The sequence below is a fragment of the Neolamprologus brichardi genome, chromosome 6, assembly GCF_056152115.1.
Source record: "Neolamprologus brichardi isolate AB-2024 chromosome 6, ASM5615211v1, whole genome shotgun sequence".
Classification (NCBI taxonomy): domain Eukaryota; kingdom Metazoa; phylum Chordata; class Actinopteri; order Cichliformes; family Cichlidae; genus Neolamprologus; species Neolamprologus brichardi.
This window is the reverse complement of record NC_142109.1, coordinates 508819-528070: the sequence shown is the minus strand read 5'-3', so window position 1 is coordinate 528070 and position 19252 is coordinate 508819. Positions and strand designations below refer to the sequence as shown.

Below are 19252 nucleotides of genomic sequence, written 5' to 3'. Positions count from 1 at the left end.
CGGATGCTGGAGAAAGGTACTAAGCAGAGCCCAGCTCTTGGAGTAGCTGAAGATGAAGCATGTTGTATTATTGTAGGGTCTACCTTAAAATATAAAGCGCCTTGATGTGACTGTTGTTTCTGATGTTAGATTAGCTGGTATCTGATGATAAAGTTCTGCTGATCTGCAGAGGGTGGTGAGATCAGCACAGCGCATCACCAGGACTGAACTGCCAGTCATGCAGGATCTCTATAGACAGCGCTGCATGAGGAAGATGCAGCGGATCCTCTCTGATCCCAGCCACAGACTTTTCACACTCCTGCTGTCCAGCAGGCGTTCAGGAGCATCCAGACCCGCACTACCAGACACAGAGACGTTTTTTACCCACAAGCCATTAGGCTTTTTTGAACCGCTGACATTCTATACACACCATTACACACTCACTACAATTACAGGACTCTACACACTGTCACTTCAACTAATCCCACTTAAATGCTCATTGCACAAGTTTTGCACAAACTGTAAATACCAAAACTTGTCTTAAATTCTCTAAATATTTAATACTTTTTTCTCTTTATCATTATTATTTCTTCTTCATTTAACTGCACACTTTTATATGCTCATGTAACGCTGAGGAGCACAAGCCAAAGAATTTCATTATGGGTAAATGTGGCTACACTGTTTATCTGTACATGACAATAAAACTTGAAACTGATCTGAACCGAGAACCTAGTTAGGCAGTTCAATGAATATGCTGAGGATCTCTGTGACCTGACCAACAAACCTTTTGTACTGAAGGAGAGTTGAAGTCACAAAGATAGTTAAAAAAAACTATTTGTGGTCCGCTTGGTGCAGCTTCTGCAGTAATGTGGATAAAGTCTAAGGAGCTTGGAAAGAAAAGCATCTGGACTTCTTTAAGTTGCTTGAAGATGTTTCACTTCTCAACTGAGGCTTCTTCAGTTCTAAGGTCAAATGGTGGAGAGTCCCAGATTTAAACCCTGTCGGAGTATTCCCCCAAAGAGGGACAAAAGGACCCCCTGATGATCCTATACCTAATCACATGAGCCAAGGCATGAAAACGGGTGTAGGTCACAATTAGCCAAGGTTTTGGGTGAGCTCATTGTGAAACCTAGCCCCACCCTATCATGTGATTTCCTCAGGTCTGTAAAACTATAAAACCTCTTACTACCTGTGCGCCCTCTCACAATCCTTTGGACATGGGCTTCAGTTGATATAAAATAAATAAAGTTAGTGTTTTAAATGGTTTTAAATGGTTTTGTAGCTACCTGCTAGTGATGTGCGAATCATGAACGAATCGTTCAATACTCGAGAATCACTTTACTGACTCATGAATCATGATTCACAAGCCCAACTGACTCCTTCACTGACTCATCCCTGTTGCTGTTAGCAAACTAATTTCAATAGTAGAAATATATCTAGCTTATAATTAAAATTGTGGGGGGAAAAAAACAACAGCCAGTTTCTTAACAGAAACATTTCTGCTCTGAAGTGGAAGAAAAAACCCTGAGTAGAAAGCTCACATCAACACAATAGCTCCTCAGTTCACAGTAGCATCGCTCTGCTAACAGCACATTTGAGTTACTCACCCCCTCCCTTCCTGAGCTGAATCGTAGCATGAATGAATCACTCAGGACTCATTCACCTTCTCCTTTCCTGTGCTGAATTGTAGCGTCAAGGAATCACTGGTCGTGTCCAAATTCATGGGCTGCATCCTCCTGAGATTTGTAGACCGATTACGTCACAGCGACGTGACGAAGGCTGTCCAAATTTGTAGACTCCACCGAATGCAGCCGATCAATGCGTCCTCCTTTTCCCCGGATTTGAAGGATGGGTCGGGTGTGTGCTTCGTGGTCCACCATATCCCAGAATTCATAGCGCGGCCCAGCCAAACTCCTGTTTCCAACAATGGCGGCCGCTACTATGTTTTAAAATTACTCTTATTAATTTTTCTGGGTCACAAAATAAACTTTTAACATATTTTCAGGCGAGAATGTGGGTGTGTAAACTTCAAATATCTGCTCGATTTGTCAAGATATCGCATATTTGCAAAAGTGCTTCGATGTTTTCGGAGACGTCTGTTACCCACCAGCTCGATAGCTAGCCGAGAGCTCGAGGGTCACTAGAGCCACCGAGAACGGCACAACTCCCGTCACATCATTTCAGATTACCGCAGACTTTCACTACTCAGGTTAAACGTAATATATAAGTCACTTAGACAACCTAAAAATGTTATTGTTTGGCTTTTTTCAGTGTTTTATTTGTTCGTGAGTAAATCAGTTTGGCTGAGATTAAAGTTATTAGATTAGATAAAATAAAATAAAATAAAATAAAATAAAACTTTATTAATCCCCCGGGTGGGTTCCTCATTGGTTTTCCACAGCTCAATAAATGTCAAACAGAAAACTGATTAAACAGAAGTTTGAGATGGTCGAGAATTTACGCCAGTGGCCTGTTATATTTTAGATAGCAAGGAGCAGACGGCCGAGTTTATTAAACTCCACCGAGACAGGCTAGACCGTCCAATTTCACAGCCGTTTACTTCCGGCCAACCCGACCTTCTGAGGACCTGGCCGGGTCCTCAGAGGAGGATGGAGGATGCAGCCAATGAATTTGGACACGACTACTCACTCACTCACACCCCCCCCCAACCCCCCCCCAACCTCCCAACCTTCCTGGCTCACAGCTTCTTCTTCTACTTCTTGGTTGGCAACCAATGTTAAGGCACATTACCGCCCCTTGGCTCACAGCTCAGTGGACATTTAGATGAGAAAATATATATATTTGACATTTGAGGAAAAAACTAATAAAATACAATAAAAATAAATAAAATAACTTTTCCCTTTAAAAACTTTATTTTTTTTTTGCTCTTTTTTGCTCTATAAAAATAGTTGTTATTCTTTTTCAATCATCTTAGCAGTAGGATATACATGAAAAGAGAAACATTAAGTTTGAGTGAAAATGTAATTTTTTTGCACTCTCTGGGCAACTGACTCAGTGACTCAAATGACCCAAAGATCTGATTCATTTTTGTGAGTGACTCATTCAAACTCGATTCAGTAAAAAGAATCAAATTTACCATCACTACTCCCTGCATTGTTTTTACTTACATTTCACATAGTTAACTTTTTTCTTTGTGGAAATGAGGCTGTGGATTAAAATGCCATTGGGTGTCATGTGAATACGAGGCCAACAATGGTGTAACAGCCTAGAAACCGCAAAGATAATTTTGATAAGGACCCAATGTTTGTAATTTTGCCCCTATACACCACCAGATTTTTAAATGAAACAAGATTTAAGGAGGTTAACAAAAATACTGCATGAACAGTTTAAGAATTACAGTAGTTTTATACTGAATCTCTGAATCTCACATTTTAAGAGGATTTTCTAAACTTGCTGACTACAGCAATTTATTTCTGTCATGGTTATGGGTCTGGTGACCCAGTGTTTATGTTTTCGATTATATTTTTGTGATTTCTAGTTCTTAGGTTTTGTTCCTGTGCCTTCCATGTACCATCTACTGTACTTCCATCTACTGTAGGTTTATTTCTGCCTCCATGTTTATTCATCTGTTTCCCAGCTACATTTCTTGCTCCCTCTGTGCCTTATGTCCAGTCAATACACATCTCAGTTTTAGTCTCTGGCTTCCAGTTTTATTGTGATAGTTCTGTGTCCTGTGCTCGTGTATTCTGTTTTGCTTCCTCCCTGTCTTGTTATGTCAGTTTAGATCCAGCTGTGTTTTCCTCCTGTTGCAGATTCCCTCGTTACCCTCGGTGTATATATTGGCTGTGTCCCAATCCAGCGACCACATGCTTCGGAGTACGCATTTTGAGACCTATTATGTCACAGCGACGTGACCATGGCTGTCCCAATCCGAAGTGTACTCCAAATGCGGTCTCCAAATACGCCGTCGTTTTCCCCAAATATGAAGTTTGGTCCGCTGTAGACTTTGTGGTCCCATATATCCCAGAATTCATAGCGCGGCGGTGGGTGTGGATAATTTTGCCGAAAAAAGCGGCAGATGGGTGAAGCAGAGCGCCGAAAAAGTAAACTTTCAAAAGTAAGTACTGAATATTATGTCACTTATTTATGTGCAAATGTTTAATAATGAAGAACATTAAAACATTACTGTTGGCCACATGTCGGCAAAGTTGCAAACATTAGCAATGTTAGTACTATAGCTGACCTTAACCTTACAGAGAATGTGATGATTTTATGGATAGTTAAAGTCAGTCATATATCCACAAACACAACAAGCTGAAAGTGAGTGAATGCTGCTCGGTTTGCAGTCCTGAATATCACGGCACAAGCAGGATTCACTGCACTGTTAATGTTAGCTATGTTAAATTGCTGCCCATGCCTGTTCGGTGGTGTCGAGCCAAACAGACTTTAACGTGTGTTTGAACGAGCTGACGGTTCACTCGTTAAGCTGAAAGAAAGATGCTTTAATCACAGGAGTCACACAGGTGTCCACTGTACCATCTGGGAACTCTTCTTGTTTAGCACTCGTAATAACACAAACACTAAATCCTCCTTCTCTTGTGCTGGTTTGTAGCAGTGTATACACCTGAGACTGTCACCTGTCTGTCTGTCCTGCACTCTCTCTCTGTTTCTTTCTCTCTGATTGTGGAATAAAAGTATGAACATGTATTTATAAGTTACACCTCTGTTTGAATCCTGCAGCTTATCACACATTTGATTTCCATGTGTGACGACTGCAAGTGTCCAGAGTGAGGACAGACTGAGGGACCCACTGCTGCACATCATCTGTGAGGCTTTGCACCCCTGATGATCCACCAGGACAAACTCAGCAGTGTGTGAGAAAGAGGAGGAGGAAGAGCCAGCAGCAGCTGACAGATGGAGAGAATAGACAGACTGTTCCCTGTTTGAGAAGGACTGCTAGAAAAGTTTAGAATAACTACTTGTCTGTCCTGACAATTAGTTGTTATATATATATATATATATATATACAGTGGGGCAAAAAAGTATTTAGTCAGCCACCGATTGTGCAAGTTCCCCCACTTAAAATGATGACAGAGGTCAGTAATTTGCACCAGAGGTACACTTCAACTGTGAGAGACAGAATGTGAAAAAAAAAATCCATGAATTCACATGGTAGGATTTGTAAAGAATTTATTCGTAAATCAGGGTGGAAAATAAGTATTTGGTCAATAACAAAAATACAACTCAATACTTTGTAACATAACCTTTGTTGGCAATAACAGAGGTCAAACGTTTACTATAGGTCTTTACCAGGTTTGCACACACAGTAGCTGGTATTTTGGCCCATTCCTCCATGCAGATCTTCTCAAGAGCAGTGATGTTTTGGGGCTGTCGCCGAGCAACACGGACTTTCAACTCCCGCCACAGATTTTCTATGGGGTTGAGGTCTGGAGACTGGCTAGGCCACTCCAGGACTTTCAAATGCTTCTTACGGAGCCACTCCTTTGTTGCCCGGGCGGTGTGTTTTGGATCATTGTCATGTTGGAAGACCCAGCCTCGTTTCATCTTCAAAGTTCTCACTGATGGAAGGAGGTTTTGGCTCAAAATCTCACGATACTTGGCCCCATTCATTCTGTCCTTAACACGGATCAGTCGTCCTGTCCCCTTGGCAGAAAAACAGCCCCATAGCATGATGTTTCCACCCCCATGCTTCACAGTAGGTATGGTGTTCTTGGGATGCAACTCAGTATTCTTCTTCCTCCAAACACGACGAGTTGAGTTTATACCAAAAAGTTCTACTTTGGTTTCATCTGACCACATGACATTCTCCCAATCCTCTGCTGTATCATCCATGTGCTCTCTGGCAAACTTCAGACGGGCCTGGACATGCACTGGCTTCAGCAGCGGAACACGTCTGGCACTGCGGGATTTGATTCCCTGCCGTTGTAGTGTGTTACTGATGGTGACCTTTGTTACTTTGGTCCCAGCTCTCTGCAGGTCATTCACCAGGTCCCCCCGTGTGGTTCTGGGATCTTTGCTCACCGTTCTCATGATCATTTTGACCCCACGGGATGAGATCTTGCGTGGAGCCCCAGATCGAGGGAGATTATCAGTGGTCTTGTATGTCTTCCATTTTCTGATGATTGCTCCCACAGTTGATTTTTTCACACCAAGCTGCTTGCCTATTGTAGATTCACTCTTCCCAGTCTGGTGCAGGTCTACAATTCTTTTCCTGGTGTCCTTCGAAAGCTCTTTGGTCTTGGCCATGGCGGAGTTTGGAGTCTGACTGGTTGAGGCTGTGGACAGGTGTCTTTTATACAGATGATGAGGTCAAACAGGTGCCATTCATACAGGTAACGAGTGGGGGACAGAAAAGCTTCTTACAGAAGACGTTACAGGTCTGTGAGAGCCAGGGATTTTCCTTGTTTGAGGTGACCAAATACTTATTTTCCACCCTGATTTACGAATAAATTCTTTACAAATCCTACCATGTGAATTCATGGATTTTTTTTTCACATTCTGTCTCTCACAGTTGAAGTGTACCTCTGGTGCAAATTACTGACCTCTGTCATCATTTTAAGTGGGGGAACTTGCACAATCGGTGGCTGACTAAATACTTTTTTGCCCCACTGTATATATATACACACACATGCTTCCATCTCCCGTTTTTGGTCCGTGACATCTCTTACTTTTCGACTCTTTTTCTCCCTCCCTCGTTCACAGACACATAACGGGTACGGCAGTCCATTCTCCCTGCAGCACGGACTACACTGCCCATGAGGCTAGATTCTTTAGGGCTATGCCTGTAACACTCTGCCTATTGCCTTCATATTAAATCATTTTTGTGAATATTGTTTTAAAATATTTCTTCACGTCATTATGTGGGCCGCAAGTAGAGGTGACATGGGCCGTGAGATTGAGACACAGACATGAGAGCCTCTTAATGCGTGTTTTGTTTGGGTTTCCACCGGCGTGGACACCAAAAATATAGAGTTCATAGCCTTATGAAACAGGAAAATACCGCCGTGTAATCCATTTATTTCAACAAAGTAACTGTATTCTGAATACCACCTTTTAAACGGTAACTGTAACGCAATACAGTTACTCATATTTTGTATTTTAAATACGTAACGGCGGTACATGTATTCTGTTACTCCCCAACACTGTTGCTAATCCACTTAATATCATCTGATTTTTTTTTTTACTACATTTATTAAAGTGTTTTGTTCTGATTTTGCTTTGTTGATTCTGAAGTGTACATATTTTTTGTCATATATATGACACAAATATTGTTGAGCTATATACCATTCTTCTTATTTAAGCTATTTCTTAAGGGCCACTTTAGATAGGTCTATCTTTATATTTATGAATGTAAATTTGTTGTATTTTCTATAGCAATTAAAAAAAAAAAAAAAAAAAAAAAAAAAGGCTATTAATCTGCATGTGTAAACATGTATGTAAATTCTTGTGCAATTGCATGAGATAAAAGAAAAATATAAAACTACTACTACTTTCACATATTAAAAAAATAAGAGACAGCTCTGAGGGAATGTAGGGGGGAGCTAATTTATGTATAACTGTCCGTATGTAATTTAAACATTTTATGGTGACATATAGTGCCCTCCCTCCTCCCACCAGACACACACACACACACACACACACACACACACACACACACACACGTGTGTACACACTCGGACAGACGCAAACACACACATGCAAATTCCAACTTCAAATGGAATGCAGCATTAGGTCATAAACTTTGCAAAAATCCCTTGATCCAGGTCTTAAAGAGCCAAGTTATCAATGGAGAAAAGCCTGCAGCCAAAAATAATAACTAAAAAATAACTTATGAAGACACTTTAATTTGACATGCACAGATTTGTTTAGAATGTTTTACACTATAAATGTCATCACATTTATTTTCAAGATAAAAGGAGCCTATCTGAAGGGGTTCTTTAAGACCTGGAAGCAAATCAAACACCCTATCCCCCATTTGTCATGGAAACCACCGCTAGCCATTGGTCAGAGGTGGTAACCATGGTAATAAATACAAACCACTGAGATGGTGTCATCAGGGTAGGTGGATTATTATAACAACGAGTTAACCGCCGTGTCCCATTCATCACACTCGCATACTGCGACACCCAGCTGGCAGTAAGCCTTGGGATGAATCTATCTGCTCTCCGTAGTGAGTTATGTGTATAGGGGCAGGAACAGCTTGAACACTGGCTAATTACCACCTGATAACAAGCAGTTTGTCAGCCAGGGTTATTACTGTGACTTCAAGTTACTGAGTTTAGGAAAAATCTGGATCTCTTTAAAGCTCAAAGTAGTGTAGCATAATTTTCTCTTTCATCTACATATACAGAGAGAAGAACTGTGGGAATTAGGAGAGGGATGGTATGCTAGGCAGCAGGTTAGTAGTGTGAATGGTACATGGCAGTGCAGGTTGGCCAGCATTGTTATACTGATCCACCCACCTTAATGGGGATCCTTTTGGTGTGGCGATGCCATAGCCTTTTGAGTCCAGGTTTCCTCCAACTTTCATTGTGTCACAGGGTTTCCTCTGCTCGATGTACTCATTCATGGTGGACTCCAGCAGGTAAGCGTACTTCCCCTTGGATTTCCTGACACGCTGGACACCCTCTGATGTTTTCTTGACAAAAACTGAAGGTTCTGCGTTTTTCATGTACTGCCACATCTTGTCAAACAAGGCGATTTTAGACCGCTAAAAAAGAGAAACAGACACAGATAGTATGCTATAACTTAATTTTCATAACTTACCTTTAGATAACCTGTAATGTATGTAAAGAAGGTGTTTACCTAAAGCACTTTTGAAGGTAAAGAGAGTATGACTGTAGCCTGAATGAGATGATGCATCATCCCACAAGTCAATATTCTAAAACTAGCTCCATAATGCTCCACTGGGCATTGTTGTTAAGCCTAAATTGTAAAACTGTTAAAACCTAGTAATACTGTAGGTTCCTGGAAATAATTTTTTTTTACTATTTCATACACATAAGTGGTGGAGGAAGGCACAGAGTACATACATTCTGGTTGGTATGTATTGGTACTGGTTCTTATATCGCTTTTCTACCTTGACCTCTCACAGAACACCACCACACAACTTGCCTCATTCACCCATTAACACAGACACCAATGCTTTTTCTATGCTTATTCTATGTAAGTGCTTTCTATCTAACATTTGCACATTCAAACTCCGATGGATGCATTGGAGAGCAGCTTGGGGTCATTTGGCATGCAGACTGGAGCAGATGATGGTTGGAGCAGACCACCAAACTTCCAATAAGTAGGTGACCTGCTCTACCACATGAGCTACAGTTCCATACAACATAGATATGTATATTCATTGACAGATTGCTGCAGACGATGGGTAGGACAGTGGGGAGGATGTTTGACAGCTGGTAACCACCAGGTCTCCCCTATTTAAGCATCATGCCAGGACTCAGCAGCAGTAGCAGGTGGTGGTGGATGTTGTGGAAAATTGCTGTACTTTAAGAAGAGAGAGGGACACAGAGTGATGTATAAATGTGGAGAAACGTGCTCACAAGATAGAGATAGAGGTGTGAGGTGGTGTTCGGGGAAAATGCAGATGGAAATCCAGCTGAAAACAATGTGCAGAATGTTACAGAGAGGAGGGCAGATTGAGGACAGTTTGTGAACCAAGAAGTGCAGAGGATTAGTAAGGAGGAAGTGAGGTTATGGAGTTATGGAGATGTCTAGGAGAGAAGGAAGTGGAATTTTTAATCCTAATTTTTTTAAGACAATCACGTCCTATTGTGGCCAAATTCGGCCACTTCAAACAAAAGGAACAGGTGAAAAGCCGCGGCAGGGAATTAAAAGGAACGGACAGCGTGAATGACCAGTTCCCCAAAGAGATCCTGGAACAACGCAGAGTCCTCTTCCCAATCCAACGCGGCTTCATCCAGAAGGGCTCCCGCGCTGTCATCGCTGTGGACCAGCTGTACATGGACGGACAGCTTCACCGCGACCCCGACATCACTCCGTGGCTGTATTAACTTCACACCAGATAAGAATCCGCTACACCCTTTCCCTATCCACTCACACTAACTTGCATTAACTTAACATTGTTTTTATGCTGCTCACCCTTGTCCTTTGTTTCTTTCTTTATTTCTTTCACTGCTTCGATCACCTGCTTCCACACTTCCACAAACGACATCCTTTATTTCGACACATACGCACAGCTCGATCACACACAATCATGCGCTCAACGGCAGCACAATTACATCAGTCAGACAGCGCACAATGGGATACACACACTTAAGCCAAGCGTACTCATATTAGTAAATATGCACGCACATAGTCAGACTCAGGGAGCATCTCGCCACACATTCTTTCTCTCTCTCCCTCTCTTTATTTACGAACAAGTGATGTATTCTCTCCACCTGTCTAAGCGACACAGACAGCGTACACCCCTAGATATACACAGACATCTATGGGGGCACTGAGGTTTGTTACATGGAATATAAATGGAGCTGGCTCCAGAGAAAAGAGGTTAAAAATATTTAACCAACTCAAAAAACTACAGGCAGATGTTGCCCTTTTACAAGAGACCCACAGACCTCTTAGAGGTTCGAATGAACTTAAAACACCTGAGTTTCCTAATGTGTTCTCAGCTTGTTATAATTCTAGACAAAGGGGAGTAGCAATTTTAATACATGAAAATATTAATTTCACAGTACTCGATACAGTTATAGATCCAGAGAGCAGATTTCTAATCATTAAACTACCTATACTTGATAAAAAAGTTATGTATTGTAAGTGTATATGGTCCAAATGTTGATCCCTCATTCTTTCACATTTTTTTCAGTACACTCTCTGAACACTTAGACAGCACAGTTAAATGAATGTGACATACAAAAAATTAACATACAAAGGGCCTGAAACCATGCTGACTTGAATTCAAGTTTTCTTTTGGATGACAAAATTTAGTTTTGGGGACAAATATATCTTTCAGCTTATAAAGAGGACAAGTTTGAGGACATGATTCAGTTGAACTCCAAGGAAAGATCTATCGGAAATTTTGGATTAAGTTGCGAGACTACAATCATCGTATTTTGTCATCTAAGGATTCCCATTTGAAACAATAAATTTCATAAACACTCTAGGTGCGTGGAAGTGCTGAAGCAGGCTCTTCCTATTGTCCAGCTGATACTAAAAGTCCTTACCCTGAAAAACTCCTTGGTGGATCCAGAGTCCAGTGTTCCATATGCTATCTCCGTCTGCTTAGCCAGGTCTTCAGCACTCTCAATGGGAGACACCATCCTCTCCACCGTGAGGAAGGCAGCCAGGTTAGCAGTGTATGATGAGATAATGATCAGAGTGAAAAACCACCACACCCCACCAACTATACGTCCTGAAAGAGACCTGCCCACATAAACACATGAATCAAATTAAACTGTTCTAGGACTCATGACAAATTCATTCAATTACATCTTGAGGCACTTGTTGTTATGATTTGACACATTGTAGATTCTTACTGAAGGCATCAAAACTGTAAATGAACACACATGGAATTATGTAAAAAACAAAAAAGTGTGAAATAACTCAAACCATGTTTCATATTTAAGATTCTTTGTAACAGCCTTTGCTTTGATTACTGCTTTACACACTGTTGGCATTCTCTTGATGAGTTTCATGAGGTCGTCACTTGAAATGGTTTTCCAAGCATCCTGAAGGAGTTTCCAGAGATGCTGAGCACTTGTTGGCCTGTTTACCTTTACTCTGTGGTCCATTCCATCCCAAACCATCTCCTTTGGGTTTTAGGTCAGGTCTCCTTCTTGGTTCTAAAAGTTCTAAAAGTAATGATGGACTGATAATTCTCTTATCTGTCATTTCTACTTAGCTGATTGGTTCTTGCCATAATATGAATTTGAACAGCTGTCAAATAGAGCTGTCAGCTGTGTACCAACCTGACATCTGCTCAACACAACTGATGGTCCCAACTCCATTAAGAAGGCAAGGAATTCCACCACTGAACCCTGACAGGCACACCTGTGAGGTGAAACCATTTCAGGTGGCTACATCATGAAGCTCATTGAGAAAAGGCCAAAGGTTTTCAGCACTGTGAACAAAGCAAAGTGTGGCTACTTTCAGGAATCCAGAATACTGCTACATAATTCCATATATTTTGCTTCATATATTTGATGTCTTCAGTATGTATCTACAATGTATAAAGTAGTAAAAACAGAGAAACAACATTAAATGAGAAGGTGTGTCCAAACTTTTGACTGGTCATAAGTCATTGTAGATAAAGAAAATATTTTCAGCTGACAGGCTACAGTGACTTGCCCAACACAGCTAGCTACAACAGCAATGCCATAGTGGCAACAGCCTCACCCAAACTGGACAGTTTAACAATGACCACATACATCTCTTCATGGCCATAGTTAACATTACAAACATGATGCTATACCAAGTCAGTGTAAAAATATTAGGGTTGAAATAGAACAGAACAATTGTAGCATGAACAGAGTTTCTAATGCACTTTTATCTCATCTCATTCAGTCTATGATAAGAACTGCGGCTGTTTTACAGCCCTTAATTAGTATTAATATTCAGTTCCTGATTAACAAGGCAGTGAATGTGTATTAATATAATATACTGATTACAACATCGGGAGCTAATACTGTATATGACTATGAAATGTCAAGGGCATACCAACCTTGGTGAGATGTCACAACCCTGTCGCATGAAAGCACCCAAAGAAAACCAAAGAGAATTAAAGATCCCAAACTCATTGGTGGATTCAGTGGTTAATGGCAAGGCTCCATCTTCTGGCTCCTCAAGCGTCCATTCATAAGGGCTGAACCTGGATACCTACAGCAGCAAAGCATTAGAATGTCAACAGAAATACACAAATTACATAGATTGTTATAACAGGGTTTTCTAAAAGTTTGCAAAAAAAGGCATTTCATTTTTTTCCACTGTTTCAAAGAGCCCAGCCAGAAAGTAGGTGCCTAGGCTGTGAAGAGGGGCTTCTGTCTAACTATACTGCCATAAAAAGATACAATTGCTCTTTAAGAAATGACACATTTTTAACTAAACTGCTCCTCTGTAGTGTACCTCCTTGTTGTTAAATCAGATTACATGTAATCAATTGATCATAAATATAAAATCTTGCTGAATCGAAGCAAGTTTCTAGTTTCTATTAAATTAACCCTAAAGTTGAAGCAAGGAAGGTTGGGCTTCAAACTTGAACTACACTTTTTGAGACATAATACATTAGTCTCAATAAGTGTCAGTAGGTATTATGACACTTATTTCAAACATAGTATTCATGCCTTCTTTTAACATAACCATATTAGGCACTGATACTTATGAAAACAGGATAGCACCTAAGCAAAGCATGCAAAATTCATAACAGCAGGCTTACTTACCAGAAAGAGAACAACACTAACTCCTATGTAGGCAAAGACAATGCACATCCAGATTTCATAGGCCAGTGGGTCCAGAAAGGAGAAAACACCTGGTTTGGATTTTTGTGGCTTTTTAATCATGATGGAGATTCCCAAAGACATGAAGGGTTTGGAGAAATCTATCACCTCTTCACGGACAAGAGTGATTGTCAGGGGAGCAATAGCTATATCTGCTTTCTGTTGGAAAGTAGAGACACAGTGACAGGGACAATGTGATTGTTTCATGGACTTGGAAGAGCTGCTGCTACTACAGCGCTTTGGCAGTCGTTGTGATCACATAAGTGATTCTAGCCTACAAGCCACATTTAACTATACAATCATATAGTGTTTAATTCTACACACTGTAAGGACGTTCACCTAACTTTACATCCATATCTCTGGACTGCAGGAGGAAGTACCTGTAGAATACTGGAACATGCACCAAGACTACTTTAGATGCATGCACTTGCCTGAAACAATAGTTTCTATGATTTTTTTTTTCTATGACTTTATGGTGATTTGTGTGATTAACAATTCAAGTACAGGTAAAATTTAAGATTATAATGGACCATGAGTTCCTAGAGCTCCAGATTTTTTCCTAGAGAACCAGCGAGAAGCACAGATCATTCCAGGCATAGCAGATGGCCCAGTCAGTGATTGAGGTCAAGGGTCATGCCGTTTGGGCTCCTGCTGGTCACCTCGAGAGGATTCCAGAACCACAGCAATAACCACGAAGGGGTTGGCGGAAATCCAGAAGGACCAGACTAAGAAGGCCAGAAGCCCTGACTTGGCTGAGTCAGAGAAACACCCAGACCTCAAAAAGGGGGCAGAATAATCCCCCGGTCTGTGGAAAAAGACCTCATGGTGGTCCACCCATGAGGTTAAAGTAAGAACAGGAGAAGAGCCCAGAGAATTGCCCGTCCCAGAAGATTAGTTGTTTAAATGTAAAGAAGGTCAAAAGCCCTTTAGACAGAGTTTCTAGTTTGAGCACAAAGGTGGAAGCTGAAAAGTAATGGGAGGTCTGAGAGAGCTTTACTAATAGCTTGTGTGATTTTTATGTTATGTTAATTGCCCGAACACAGTGGTCATCCCACATTTGGTCCAGCCGTTAAAGGGGGACAGACTGTCCAGAGAGGGAAAGCGCGACAACTAAGAGAACTGACAGGTACTGGGTATAGAAATATCAACCTGGGGTTAGATTGACTAATTCAAAATATAAAGGAACAAAAGGTGTCAGACTGTGTGGCGTGCGTAGCCATCCGCCCACACCTGTTCACCGAACCTGGCCCTGTGTATTCAAATGACACGCGGGGATTTGGTTGTGTGCTTAAAATAACCAGAAGTGCAATTCCACCAATTGATAATAAAACTACTCCGGGACCTTTTACCCGAAGAAACGCTAACTATACCTGTTTTGATTTTACAGTGAGCAGCAAGGGAAGTCAGACGTATGACGTAGGAGAGATCCCAGCGGACTGGTGTACGGTGGTGTATCCAGCCCAAGGGAATGCCTCCAGGGGAAAACATGACATAAATTGACCCGTGGGAAAGAGCGGGTTTGTACTATTATACTGGGTGAAAAGGGGATAAGGGTCTCAGGAAACAGGGCGGCTCACAGCAAAGTGTAGATGCAAGGTGCTGTTCTGGACGTACACTTACTTGTTTGACTTATTTGTGGGGTTTTTAACATATATGGATGCAATAGGGGTGCCTAGGGGAGTAGCAGCATCAGAAGTATGGTGACCTTCTTTCGAAGGTCAAAAGGGGGAATTGTTGAAAATATATCATGAAGCAGTATTTCAGCAGAGGCCATATTAACCCAGCCGCTAATAAAATGTGCTAGATCATAGGGTATTACCAGAAGTGCTTTGATTGTAATTGCATACGTGCTTGCACTGCGACAGTCAGAACAGGATGGACTCAGGATGTGTCATTTACTATTATAAATGACACATCCTCATAACGAGAACAACAGGAAACAGGTGGGGGTGAAAGGCAGTTAAGATAGATTTCTGAGTAATTGTAGAAGATCACCAAAAAAGGAATCGTGTCTAGCTGTCACAAACTGTAACTGATGCATGTTATGTTATCTGCTTACGCACAAAGGGGCGTGAACCCTGACATATAAAACTGTGTATCAAAGTGCTTCCTCTTTGAGAACTACACGGAAGGTGGTATTGTGTATATCTCCCTTGCATGCAAGCTAAATAAATAATTGTGGCTTGACTAGACCTGCTCTGAGTATTGGTTGTTTCTTCTCAGCCCATCATCAAAGAATTCGGGACACCTTCATGACCCAATAGCCTACTTTGAATGGAGGGAGAGCAGGGAATTACTAAGCTGGAGAGAGTGGGGTTGAAAAGCCTCCCTCCACTGTTTTCACAAATAAGAATTTGTCAAAAAATACGTTGTAACTCACTAAATTACTAAAGTTATTACACAGTGTTAGAGATGAAACCCCAACAATCAGCTAATCTTATATGAGGAAATTTTCTGAACTTGTGCTACATAAAGCTTAATTTTCCAGATTTTTCAGACTGCCTCCTCTAACTTAAATGATCGCAGTGTTTGGTCAATTACTCAGATCTTTAATGAATGTTATTAATTACTATTAATAACACTTTATTATTTTAATCTAATTAAAAGTAAAGAAAAGTTCAAGTTTAAAGTGTTATTCACACTGCAGGGCGTGCAGGTAAAACCACCATAAAGAAATATGCAGCTGCAGTTGGTGGATGTCCACAAATTTCCAGGCATTTGGTTAAATGTGCTCATGCAATTCTAAGAGAGAGGTTCAGCAGAGATAAAATCTAGTACTTAACAATTTCTATTCCATGTCTTAAGTAATATTTATAAACTTTGCTTTCAACATGGTTTTCACACACCATTTTTGTTTTGCACTACCACCAATATTTAAATAAATAAAACATTCTGTTGTTTATTGTGCCTGTGTAAAGTCTTACCCCATATACCAGCTCTCCAACCATACCATTCCAGATTTTGGTTTCAGCATCTCTTGCTCCATATTTGCCATCTCCCACAATCCTTAGCTGGTAGCGTATCCCACAGTGCTTTGCAATCTCCGCAGCCAGGTCGACACAGTAACCTTGCATCAGTACAAACAGCCAAACAACAAAGTCGCTTATATGAGATACAAGAGTAGTGTGTAATTGAATATCACATATCTTCATATCAAATTTACTCTAAATTAACGGCACCTTATGTGTCTTGAAAAAGTTTTAAAAGTAAGGAAAAACATATGCTATTGTGGTATCATAGAGCTATCTACGGGGCGACTGTGGCTCAGGCGCTTGGGAAGCGTATCTGTAACCGGAAGGTCGCCGGTTCGATCCCCGGGCTCTCTCTCCTGGTCGTTGTGCCCTTGGGCAAGACACTTCACCTACCGCCTACTGGTGTTGGCCAGAGGGGCCGATGGCGCGATATGGCAGCCTCGTGGCTGTGGCTACAACTGTAGATGCCTCCACCAGTGTGTGAATGCGAGAGTGAATGAATAGTGGCATTATAAAGCACTTTGGGTGCCTTGAAAAGCGCTATATAAATCCAATCCATTATTATTATTATTATCTTCATGGCACATACTTCAAAGAACAAATTATTTTCATTAATACTTCAAGTAGAGGAATGAATCATGAAAGGTTTTATATGCAGAATGCTATACACACTGGTTGCCACTCACATGGTGCTACTTTAAATGGTGGCAGTAGCATTTGTGTGTAATCTATAAATCCAATCCAACTTTATTTATATAGCACTTTAAAAAAACAAAGTTGGCCAGAGTGCTTTCCAAAAACAAAACAGATAAACGTTAAAAACCATACACTAAGCAGACAAAGAAATAAATATAAATAACAGTAAAATAAATACATAAGTAAAATAGACAATAAAATATACAATGAATAAAACTAACAAAATAAAAAAGATTAAGAGCAACAGCTGACTAAAAACTGACTACAAACTGACTCTGTTACTACTCCTAAAAAGCCTTTGAAAAAAAGTGAGTTTTTAAAAGTGATTCAAACATTTCAAGTGTTGGGGCCAACCTAATATGGAAGGGCAGTTTATTCCATATTTTGGGGGCCACAACAGCAAAAGCAGTCTCGACATGGGGACAGCAAGGAGTGACTGGTCAGTTGAGCTGAAAGACCTTTGTGGAGTGTATCGATGTAGAAGGTCTGACAGGTAAGAAGGAGCCAGGCCATTTAAAACTTTAAAAGCAAACAATAAAATTTTGAAATGAATTCTAAAATGGACAGGCAACCAGTGTAAGGAGGCAAAAACAGGGGTAATGTGCTCACGCTTGCGTGTCCTTGTCAGCAGGTGAGCAGCAGCATTCTGGACCATTTGCAAGCGTGATTGTGAAGCCTGATCAATACCAATATAAAGCGCATTCCAATAATCAAGGCGAGTGGTCACAAATGCGTGTAAAACTCTCTCGAAGTCATAAAAAGAAATAAAAGGTTTGACTTTAGAAAGCTGCCTCAACTGAAAAAAGCTATTTCTCACCACTGTATTTATTTGTTTGTCCATTTTAAGAGCTGTGTCAATTTTTACTCCAAGGTTGGAAACAATTGGTTTCACACAGGAAGTGAGAGGACCCAAGTCAGATGGAGGCACACCAGGGCCACTCAGCCGAAATATAATGACCTCTGTCTTCTTTTCATTAAAATTAAAAAAATTCAGAGCCAGCCATGCTCTGATATCTTTAAGACATTCTAAAATAGGCCTGAGGGGGTTAGGGTCATTGTGTTTCAGGGGTAAATAAATTTGACAGTCGTCCGCATAAAAATGAAACGGAATTTCGTGTTTTTTAATAATATGGCCAAGGGGAAGTAAATACATGCTAAAAAGAAGGGGCCCAAGGATGGATCCTTGGGGTACACCACATGGGAGGGGGGCGGAAGATGAATAAAATTTACCAAGTGAGACAGAGAAACTTCTGTCAGACAGGTATGACTTGAACCACTCCAAGGCAGTGCCTCTAATTCCAACATGATGTTCTAGGCGAGAAATCAAAATGTTTTTGTAAACTGTTGCCACTCCTCCACCTCGGCCGTTGTCCTCGGTGAGTTAAAATAGGAACAGTCTGGCGGTAATAGTTCCGAGAAAGCGCTTAACTCACCGTCACTTAGCCAGGTTTCTGTCACACAGAGGAAATCCAGATTATGAGAAGTGAAGAAATCCTTTAATATGAACGTTTTATTTGCTAACGACCTAGCGTTACCCAGAGCAATCCGGGTAGGGTCCATCATTGCGGTGACAGCCATCCAAGGAATCTGTTTCACTGGATTCTGCGGATTTACTCCACCGCTGCGAAGACGAGGTAAGAGAAGGCGGGGACGCAGGATCTCCTCAGCCGAGCCGACAACAGGTGCCAGCCAGGTGGCAATAGGTTCCAGGAAGCGACGGGAGACGAAACGCCGGTGCAAAGGTCGGATTTCCGCCAGAGTGCATTGGGAAACTGTTCTGTCTCTGCCAGATGAAAAACCTAAATATGATTTCAATTTCACTAACAGCCCGCTGTGTTTTCTCCGACGTTTAAAGCGCTTCTTATGAGATGGGGTAGGGGTGTAGCCCAGGTGAGCCAGTACTCCAGAGAGTAGCGGAGGTGGGAAAAAGTCCTGTCCATCAGCGCTAGTCCTTACCAGTTTCTCTGTGGCAAGTCGAATATTTAAGAAAGTTTCACGATCGTAGATCAGTAGAGTCAGCGTTGTTCAATAAAAGTGACAAAAACAATATAAACACGCAGAGCAAAAGTGGATCCGACAGCCATGGACGGCGAGCCATGCACTCCGGCGCCATCTTGGATGTAGGACTTGGCTCTACTTTACTTTACGTCTTAATGCATGCAC

General features: G+C 41.2%; 1 protein-coding gene across 4 annotated transcripts in view; it reads right to left on the bottom strand.

Annotated features, from left to right (window-relative positions):
• Nucleotides 1-19252, bottom strand: part of LOC102777039 (glutamate receptor 2-like) — an 84862-nt gene that overhangs the window by 38587 nt on the left and 27023 nt on the right. For all 4 annotated transcript variants that reach the window (XM_035914820.2, XM_035914819.2, XM_006806793.3 and 1 more), the window contains exons 12-16: nt 16346-16488; nt 13365-13580; nt 12650-12804; nt 11154-11352; nt 8424-8671 (exon numbers count right to left, since the gene is read on the bottom strand). In XM_035914820.2, the coding sequence (XP_035770713.1) occupies nt 8424-8671; nt 11154-11352; nt 12650-12804; nt 13365-13580; nt 16346-16488 (961 nt within the window). The remainder of the gene's footprint in view (nt 1-8423; nt 8672-11153; nt 11353-12649; nt 12805-13364; nt 13581-16345; nt 16489-19252) is intronic.